Source organism: Oncorhynchus mykiss, chromosome 4 (assembly GCF_057628025.1).
Source record: "Oncorhynchus mykiss isolate SJ-2025 chromosome 4, ASM5762802v1, whole genome shotgun sequence".
In the NCBI taxonomy this organism is placed as follows: Eukaryota; Metazoa; Chordata; class Actinopteri; order Salmoniformes; family Salmonidae; genus Oncorhynchus; species Oncorhynchus mykiss.
The window spans coordinates 8,635,001-8,645,782 of record NC_143025.1 but is presented as its reverse complement, the minus strand read 5'-3'; the positions used below and the strand labels follow the sequence as shown (position 1 = coordinate 8,645,782).

The 10,782-nt window shown below is 39.7% G+C and overlaps 1 protein-coding gene across 2 annotated transcripts in view; it reads right to left on the bottom strand.

The window, feature by feature from the left end:
• Window positions 1-916: 916 nt before the first annotated feature.
• The window catches only part of LOC110521231 (neuroplastin), a 59,738-nt gene continuing 49,872 nt past the window's right edge, over window positions 917-10,782 (bottom strand). Inside the window, exons 4-8 of one of the 2 annotated variants that reach the window (XM_036968919.2) lie at window positions 9,696-9,829; window positions 8,993-9,266; window positions 5,915-5,936; window positions 5,496-5,578; window positions 917-4,911 (exon numbers count right to left, since the gene is read on the bottom strand). In XM_036968919.2, the coding sequence (XP_036824814.1) occupies window positions 5,518-5,578; window positions 5,915-5,936; window positions 8,993-9,266; window positions 9,696-9,829 (491 nt within the window). In that variant the 3' untranslated portion in view covers window positions 917-4,911; window positions 5,496-5,517. The remainder of the gene's footprint in view (window positions 4,912-5,495; window positions 5,579-5,914; window positions 5,937-8,992; window positions 9,267-9,695; window positions 9,830-10,782) is intronic. The other variant, XM_036968920.2, reaches the window with a different exon arrangement.

Genomic DNA, 10,782 nt, shown 5'->3' with positions numbered 1-10,782 from the left:
TCGTTGGCACCTCATATGACCACTAGGTTGTGCTGTTTTCAACATCAAGCCACGACAAGGAGACAGCTGGATGTTGAAAGATTACATATTTGACATTTTAGTAATTTAGCAGACGCTCTTATCGAGTGTGATTTAGTGCATTCATCTTAAGATAGTTAGGTGGGACAACCACATATCACAGGCATAGCAACTAAAAAAAATTCTCATTAACGTAGCTATCAATAGAATCAGAGCTAGATGAATACAGGTAAAATATATGGTCCCTTATTGATGGTCACCTGTTAAATCCACTTCAATCAGTGTAGATGAAGGAGGAGGAGACAGGTTACTGAAGGATTGTTAAGCATTGAGACATGGATTGTGTGTATGTGCCATTCAGAGGGTGAATAGGCAAGACAAAAGATTGAAGTTCTTTTGAACAGGGTATAGTAGTAGGTACCAGGCACACCGGTTTGAGTGTGTCATGAACTGCAATGCTGCTGGTTTATCATGCTCAACAGATCCCCGTGTGTATTAAGAATGGTCCACAACCCAAAGGACATCCAACCAACTTGACACAACTGTGGGAAACATTGGAGTCAACATGGGCCAGCATTCCTGTGGAACGCTTCAAACACTTTTTAGAGTCCATGCCCTGACGAACTGAGACTGTTCTGAGGGACAAAAGGGGGTGTCCAACTCAATATTAGGAAGGTGTTCTTAATGTTTGGTATACTCAGTATATATGCCTGTCTGCTGGTTGTGAAGGCATGTTTGTACGTATACAAATACACAAGCACATAGGAGTGTGTGTGTGTGTGGATGTGCATGAGTGTGTGTGTGATTGATTCTTTGAGCACAGGTGTAAACTGTAATACCAAGGTAAAGTTGCATTGCCAGTTCAAATGGAACACAGGTCATCAACTGAAACAAGCCATTCATTTTAAAGGTTTTTATTCCTAAAAATGACTTGGAATTGATCTTGATCCTGGGATTGATTTTGGGATTGATCCTGGGGTTGATCTTGATCTTGGGATTAATCTTGAGATTGATCTTGACCTTGGGATAGACTTTGGGATTGATTTGGGATAGCTTTACAAGTGTCAATCCGTACATACATAAAATAGGCCCTGTTTTTGCACTGCTTCCTCCGCTAGCTCCCATACACAGTGCCTTCAGAAAGTATCCTTGACTTTCTCTGCATTTTGTTGTGTTACAGTCTGAATTAAACATTTATTAAAAAAAATGCAGATATTTATTTCATCACTAGCCTACACACAATTCCCCATAATGTAAAAGTGGAATGATGTTTTTCAAAATGTTTACAAATGAAAAGCTGAAATGTCTTGATGTCAATAAGTATTCAACCCCTTTGTTATATGTCAAGCCTAAATAAGTTCTGGAGTAAAACATTTGCTTAACAAGTCACATGATAGGTTGCATGGACTCACCCTGTGTGCAATAATAGTGTTTAACTTGATTTTTGAATGACTACCTCATCTCTGTACCCAACACATACAATTATCTGCATGGTCACTCAGTCGAGCAGTGAATTTCAAAAACAATTTAAACCACAAAGACCAGGGAGGTTTTCCAATGCCTCACAAATAAGTACACCTATTGGTAAATTGTAAAAAAATAAATAAAAAATAAGTAGACATTGATCATGGTGAAGTTATTGATTACACTTTGGATGGTATATCTATATACCCAGTCACTACAAAGATACAGGTGTCCTTACTAACTCAGTTGCTGGAGAGGAAGGAAACCGCTCAGGGATTTCACCATGAGGTCAATGGTGACTTTAAAACAGTTAGTTTAATGGCTGTGATAATAGAACTGAGGATGGATCAACAACATTGTAGTTACTCCACAACACTAAACTAATTGACAGAGTGAAAAGAAGGAAGCCTGTAAAGAATACAAACGTTGCAAAACATGCATCCTGTTTGCAACAAGGCACTAAAGTAAAACTGCAAAAAATGTGGCAAAGAAATTAACTTTATGTCCTGAATACAAAGTCTTAGGTTTGAGGCAAATCCAACACAACACATCACTGAGTATCACTCTTCATATTTTCAAGCATGGTGGTGGCTGCATCAAGTTATGGGTATGCTTGTTGTAGAGCTAACCACAGGGAAAATCCTAAAGGAAAACTTTCCAACAGACACTGGGAGACAAATTCCCTTTTCAGCAGGACAATAACCTAAAACACAAGGCCAAATATACACTGGAGTTGCTAACCAAGACGACATTGAATGGTACTGAGTGGCCTAGTAACTGTTTTGACTTAAATCTGCTTGAAAATCTATGGCAAGACTTGAAATGGCTGTCTAGCAATTATAAACAACCAACTTGACAGAGCTTGAATCATTTTAAAAATAACATTGTTCAAATATTGTACAATCCAGGTGTGCAAAGCTCTTAAGAGACTGACCCAGAAAGACTCACAACTGTAATCGCTGTTAAAAGGTGATTCTAACATGTATTGATTTAGGGGACTGAATACTTATTTAAATGATATACTTCTGTATTTAATTTTCAATAAATGTGCTACATTTCTAGAAACAGGTTTTCCCTTTGTCATGATGTGGTTTTCTGTGTAGATGGGTGAGAAAAACAAATATATTTCATCCATTTTGAATTCAGGCTGTTACACAACAAAATGTGGAATAAGTGAATGGTTATGAATACATTCTGAAGGCCACTGTATAGATGTATATCATTGTCATATATAGAGATATATATAGAGATCAACTGATACAGCATACAGCTGAGCAGTACGGTATCTATAAATGCTCTAAAGGTAATTACCCTTACTCTAATAAAGATGTCTTACTCAGTAAAATCTAAAGCTGCTAAGAGGGACTTGTATATATAAATATCAATATTGATTATTATTATTGCATAGGATAATAGCCATGCTATACACAATACACATACTCTAGCAATAGGGTTAGGATTGGGTGGAGTTCAGTTGCTTAGCTACTGAATGAAATTCATACAGATATTTTTTAAATTCCCATTCTTTTTCAACACTTAAGTGCATCTTATGAATGAATATCCTTCATATATCATTATATATGAAGGTGATTTCATAAAGATATACATACAGAACATGTAAAATATAGGAATTATCAATCAAAGTCAAAAGACATTGTAAAGTCCTCATTAAAATGTAAACCAAATCTAATCTCATGAAATGTTAAACAAGTTACCAACTTATAAAATAGTATGCAGCAGAATGATAAACTGTACAGATTTACTGTCATACCAGATTACGATCTCTGGCGATTTTTCTTTTACATTGCAAAGTCTTTAGATTCTCATAGTCAACACAAATAAATAATGATTATCTATCAACATGAAGCCACTCTCAAAGTCAACAAAACCAGGCCAGCATTTCAAAGTCAACAAAACCAGGCCAGCATCTGAAAGTCAACAAAACCAGGCCAGCATCTCAAAGGGCACCCTATTCCTCCCTATGGGAACCTATTCCTCCATATGGGAACCTATTCCTCCATATGGGAACCTATTCCTCCCTATGGGAACCTATTCCTCCCTATGGGAACCTATTCCTTATATACTCTTAGAAAAAAGGGTTCCAAAAGGATTCTTCAGCTGTCCACCATAGTAGAACTCTTTTTGGTTCCAGGTAGAACACTTTTTGGTGCCAGGTAGAACACTTTTTGGTGCCAGGTAGAACTCTTTCGGGATCCATGAACCAAAAGGGTTCTACCTCGAACCAAAAAGGGTTCTTCAAAGGGTTCTCCTATGGGGACAGCCGAAGAACCCTTTTAGGTTCTAGATAGCCCCGTTTTTCTCTAAAAGTCTATCACTCAAATTCATCAAAAAAATGATCCCATTATTCCCCTGTAATCATGGACTGATTTAGACCTGGGACATCAGGTGGGTGTAAATCATTATCATGTAGAACAGAAAACCAGCAGTGCTCCGGACCTCATAGGGTCAGAATACCCCTGTCCTATACAGTAGGGTTAGAATACCCCTGTCCTATACAGTAGGGTCAGAATACCCGTCCTATACAGTAGGGTCAGAATACCCCTGTCCTATACAGTAGGGTCAGAATACCCCTGTCCTATACAGTAGGGTCAGAATACCCCTGTCCTATACAGTAGGGTCAGAATACCCCTGCCCTACAGTAGGGTCAGAATACCCCTGTCCTATACAGTAGGGTCAGAATACCCCTGTCCTATACAGTAGGGTCAGAATACCCCTGCCCTATACAGTAGGGTCAGAATACCCCTGCCCTACAGTAGGGTCAGAATACCCCTGTCCTATACAGTAGAGTCAGAATACCCCTGTCCTATACAGTAGGGTCAGAATACCCCTTTCCTATACAGTAGGGTCAAAATACCCCTGCCCTATACAGTGCACTACCCTGTGAGCCCTGGTCAAGAGTAGATCACTATATAGGGACTAGGGTGCCATTTTGGATTTGAGACCCAGGCCCCTGGTCAAAAAGTAGTGCATTGTATATAGACTAAGGTGCCCTTTGAGACGGAGAGGAAAAAGTCATGTCAACACCAAACAGAAGGTTAGAATACCTTGCATGCGTTACTTCAGAATTAGTATTAAAAAAAATAGAAAATGACAAGAATCTGATAAGAATAAATAATAAATAAATAAACAGCAACAATCAATAACTGCATGCAGCCACAATGGTTATAATGCTTCCATAGACACTTCGTAAACCATTCATAATGTTATGGGGATCACATTCATTGATCACCTTCTTCACCCCCATCACACGATAAACAGATAATCAAATCAGAAGGCATGCCTCATCATACAATACAGACATTTACAGTAGCTCCTCCTCCTCCTCTTCCTCCTCCTCATTAACACATTGCTATGGATCCCTCTCCTGGTTACCTTCATATGGTCAATACATGTATAATATGTTATTATCTGTGGGGGAAAAAAGTGGAAGGAAATTATTAGTGTGTTCTATTGTGCTTTGTTTGTACTGGCATCAGGGTTGGGGACGAATTTCATTTCCATTCAGTCAATTTAGTATACTTCCTGGATTTATTTAAATTTAGTTTACTTCCTGGATTTATTTAAATGTGGTTTACTTCCTGGATTTATTTAAATGTGGTTTACTTCCTGGATTTATTTAAATTGAGTTTACTTCCTGGATTTATTTAAATTTAGTTTACTTCCTGGATTTATTTAAATGGGTTTGACCCCAACCCTGGCTGTTACACACCACTTGCAGATTACATGTCACAATATGTGTCTGTATGTCTGTAGCATTGACAGGAAGATATACGATGACAAGTTATTGATAAAGTAGGATAAACTTTTTAGCAATATTGATTTCCTGCACAACATGTGATTGACTGTCTGTGGTGATTGACAGGTTGCTGCTACATGAAGTAAATGACAACAACATGAATTTGGGAAAACAAAATGGCTGCCAGCTCATTTCTTTTCTCTGTGTTTTGACCAGACAACTCTGGCATTGACTTCAAGAGAGGATAAATACTCACTAATAATGAGACATCAATCTGCTCAGTTTGTGTTCCTCTGACGAAGGTTCTTGTCTTTGTGGTTGTTGGTGGAGTTAGTTTTCCTGTAATAGGATACACACAGACTGAGTTAGACTGGGTTACCATCAAAACAAAGCTAACACACTAATAATACACCTGATCACTGATCATTGGTCAAAAACTTTACATCTACTTAGCAGTAAAACAAGGTTTGTAGAATATACTGTATGCATGACTTGAAGGCAATGTACCCCAGGGTTCCTGTCAATTAGGAACATTTTGAATTGGAAGATCAATTTCAGTTTTACAAAATATAATTGAGCCCAACTCTAGTGTACAGCAACAGAAACAACACAAAAACACTGGAGCAAAACATAGACCTCTAAATCAAGAAATTATTGTAACATGGATGCACTTACATGGGTCCAGCTGGTTCGTCATCTGATGCACAAAGGGAAAATATGAAGAAATGAAGACAAAAAAACAACAACTTTGTTTTAGATCATCAGCTGAAAATATCTTCTGAAAAAATGACAGGAAGAAAATGGAGCATGTTGGTGGGGAACTGTTTGGGTAGAAAGTACAGTATTCCTTCACGAAGCAACGTGTTACAGTGGTAATATGAATGACTGTAACACATTGTCTGGTTGGAGGCTTGGTTAAATGACGTTCATAGACAGTTTTGTGTGTTACACAATTCCATGATTTTGGAATTTAACTTAGTTCCACTAGTTCCATAAATTGATACAATTTAAGTTCCACTAGTTCCATAAATTGATACAATTTAAGTTCCACTAGTTCCATAAATTGATACAATTTAAGTTCCACTAGTTCCATAAATTGATACAATTTAAGTTCCACTAGTTCCATAAATTGATACAATTTAAGTTCCACTAGTTCCATAAATTGATACAATTAAGTTCCACTAGTTCCATAAATTGATTTAATTAAGTTCCATAAATTCCATAAGTGAATGAACTAAACTTGAGCTCAAAACCATGCTGATGAGATGGAATCGCAGGTGAAGAAGTTAAATAGTGTATTGGCCCTATGCTGAATGGAAGCCATCTTTAAACTTAACAGGGAAGGACACTCACAGTCACAATCACACCAAATGCAGTCAAAAAGAGCCACAAAACCCACATGAGATGAGAAAGTGATTATGAATTTCAAGCAGAAGTTTAAATTCCTTTTCATTACAAATATACATGCAAAGACAGACAAGCTGCGCACCAAAAGGTCTATTCACTCACTGCATTGAAATTGACCAACACAAAGTCAACAACTTTAGTCCTGTGTGGCTCAGTTGATATAGGATGGTGCTTGCAATGCCAGGGTTGTGAGTTCAATTCCCGCTGAGGCCACCCATACTAAAAATGTATGCAGGACTGTAAGCTGCTTTTGATAAAAGTGTCTGTTTAATGGCATATATTATATTAATGGACTCCTTACAAAAGCCTATTATGCTACTAGCATCAAATAGGGAATAGAATAATTGAAAACAGATGACCTTGAAGGTGACCTTGGCACGACATACTATTTTGTTGTTGTTTAATACAAGCTGTCTGACTGTGAACGTCCATAGAGAAGTAGCCTAAGCAGTAAGGTAAGAGACATTCTAATTTAAGGTTCTATAGAAAACCCAGCTAACAAAACTGGTTATACGAACAGATAACAACCAAAATATGACGTCTCGATGACGTCTTGGTGCCGTCGTGAAGAAAAAAAACAACATCTTTACAGTCACGGTTTGATTGTAAACTGGTAATATGACATCCTCTCAACCAGAAAATCTGTTTTAAAACCAGAAAATGACGTCCGTTTGACATCACGTGCCAAATCTTGCCCACTGGGGATAGATGAATGTACAGAATGTTGTGTGGGTGTAGCCTGGGGTCAGATCTGTTTGTGCTGTCTTGCCAACTCCTATGGTCGTTGTTTGGCATGACAACAAACACAGGAGTAAGCTACTGATCACAGCACAAACTGATCAGGCTAGCTTGGATGGTTTGGACATAAGCTTATATGCTGATTGAATCTCAAGAGACATGCAGTCTGTCACTTACCAAACATAGGTTGTGTTATGCAATTCGGGAAAGAGGGGGAAAAATATTACACAGTAATACCCTGCCAACATTTATTAACTAAGGGTTGTTGTACCGTGTGTGTGTGTGTGTGTGTGTGTGTGTGTGTGTGTGTGTGTGTGTGTGTGTGTGTGTGTGTGTGTGTGTGTGTCTTTTGCCCAACAAAAGGCCAAAGGCAGAAACAACTTTGATCTGTCGTAATGGCCAGGTACAGTATATGATCTGATTAATGTGGTATTTATTTTCCTGACACAAGAACAAGCCAGTTGATCAGAATGGATCAGAAATTGCAGTCTGTCTAGACAGAAAAATACTTTGAAGTCAGATTTTGCAGGTCAGCAGACATCTGCTCTGTCGTTACCTGACACTATACTGGCTACACCTGTACTTAATAATTCAGTCTGAGTAGCTTCACCCAACAGGCGGACACACACACACACACACACACACACACACACACACACACACACACACACACACACACACACACACACACACACACACACACACACACACACACACACACACACACACACACACACACACACACACACAACACTGTTGCTGTAGGACACACCTTGTCAGGACAATCTAACAGATTGAATATTCATGGGTAATTTGATTAGGCCAGCTGGGACGTTGTTAGCAAGGATGTAGTGGTAACAATTTGGAGGGTAAACCCTGAACACCGTGGGTTAACAGGAAGGTAGGCCCTGAACACCGTGGGTTAACAGGAAGGTAGACCCTGAACACTGTGGGTTAACAGGAGGGTAAACTGTGAACACCGTAGGTTAACAGGAGGGTAAACCCTGAACACTGTGGGTTAACAGGAAGGTAGACCCTGAACACCGTGGGTAAATAGGAGGGTAAACCCTGAACACTGTGGGTTAACAGGAGGGTAAACCCTGAACACTGTGGGTTAACAGGAGGGTAAACCCTGAACACCATGGGTTAACAGGAGGGTAAACCCTGAACACCGTGGGTTAACGGGACGGTAAACCCTGAACACCGTGAGTTAACAGGAGGGTAAACCCTGAACACCGTGAGTTAACAGGAGGGTAAATCCTGAACACCGTGGGTAAATAGGAGGGTACACAGAGTACTTGAGTTAACCCTCGACTACATCACTGGTTGTTAGGTCATCAGCTGGTTGGCAAGGATGCCTCCATATACAGAGAGAACTATGATTTAAGAATTGAGTATTAGCTTATTCGTGGAAGTAATCTGCAGTATTGAATAATGCTGATTATTGTTTTTCTCCTCTTGGAAAATAATTAATCATTTGAAATGGCTATCTGCAAACTATATTTGACCACAAACAACAATAAAAACATTGAAATGAGGAGAACGAACCACAAACCAGCAAACCAAAATGGCCACCATGGCTGATATGGTCTCAGACTCCTGACTCACCGTCTTGTATGTCGTCTGGCTTCTTGCGTTTCTCATAGACCACGATGATGATGACCAGGATAACGACCTCGGCCAGGACGCCCAGCAGAGGCCAAAGCCAGGCCAGGTAGCTCCGGACCCGCAGCACAGACACGATGGACGAGGTGCCGATCATGTTGGTGGCGTTACACTGGTACTCCCCCGGGTCGGAGTCGATGTCCAGGTTGATGATACTCAGCTCAGTGTAGTTGTCTTTGTTGTTAATGAAGAAACGGCCGGAGGAGTTGTTGATGTCCTGTCGGGAGAGGGAGGAGGAGAAGTGATGGTCATGCGAAGTAGAAGAAGTAGAAGAACAAGAACAACAACAACAACAACAAGAGCAACAACAAGAACAAGAAGAACAACAACAACAATAACAAGAAGAAGAACAACAATAACAAGAAGAAGAACAACAACAACAACAATAACAAGAAGAACAACAACAACAACAATAACAAGAAGAAGAAGAACAACAACAATAACAAGAAGAAGAAGAACAACAACAATAACAAGAAGAAGAAGAACAACAACAATAACAAGAAGAAGAACAACAACAATAACAAGAAGAAGAACAACAACAACAACAATAACAAGAAGAAGAAGAACAACAACAACAACAGCAAGAAAAAGAAGAAGAACAACAACAATAACAAGGAGAAGAAGAACAACAACAACAACAACGTACCATGTAGAACCCGTTGTCCAGTTTGCGCCAGGTCCAGATAGGGTAGGGGTAGCCAGTGGACTTACAGTATAGCAAGGCCTTCTGGCCCTCATTCTTATTGTCACTACGCTTGTGGCCTATGATGTCAGGACCAGCTGGAATGAGGGGAAATGACCAATAAGAACAAAGGACATTTTTTTTTTTAAAGGAAGGCAATGAGTTATAATAGCGTGTTATCACATAATAAAGTCTCAGGGATTCTGTTCCAAATACCAGCCCATTTCCTGTACTGTGTATAGAGCTAAAGATGTAGGGCAGCCCATTTCCTGTACTGTGTATAGAACTATAGATGTAGGGCAGCCCATTTCCTGTACTGTGTATAGACCTATAGATGTAGGGCAGCCCATTTCCTGTACTGTGTATAGACCTAAAGATGTAGGGCAGCCCATTTCCTGTACTGTGTATAGAGCTATAGATGTAGGGCAGCCCATTTCCTGTACTGTGTATAGAGCTATAGATGTAGGGCAGCCCATTTCCTGTACTGTGTATAGACCTATAGATGTAGGGCAGCCCATTTCCTGTACTGTGTATAGACCTATAGATGTAGGGCATGCCATTTCCTGTACTGTGTATAGACCTATAGATGTAGGGCAGCCCATTTCCTGTACTGTGTATAGACCTATAGATGTAGGGCAGCCCATTTCCTGTACTGTGTATAGAGATATAGATGTAGGGCAGCCCATTTCCTGTACTGTGTAGAGCTATAGATGTAGGGCAGCCCATTTCCTGTACTGTGTATAGAGCTATAGATGTAGGGCAGCCCATTTCCTGTACTGTGTATAGAGCTATAGATGTAGGGCAGCCCATTTCCTGTACTGTGTATAGAGCTATAGATGTAGGGCAGCCCATTTCCTGTACTGTGTATAGAGCTATAGATGTAGGGCAGCCCATTTCCTGTACTGTGTATAGAGCTATAGATGTAGGGCAGCCCAGCCCATTTCCTGTACTGTGTATAGACCTATAGATGTAGGGCAGCCCATTTCCTGTACTGTGTATAGAGCTATAGATGTAGGGCAGCCCATTTCCTGTACTGTGTATATAGCTATAG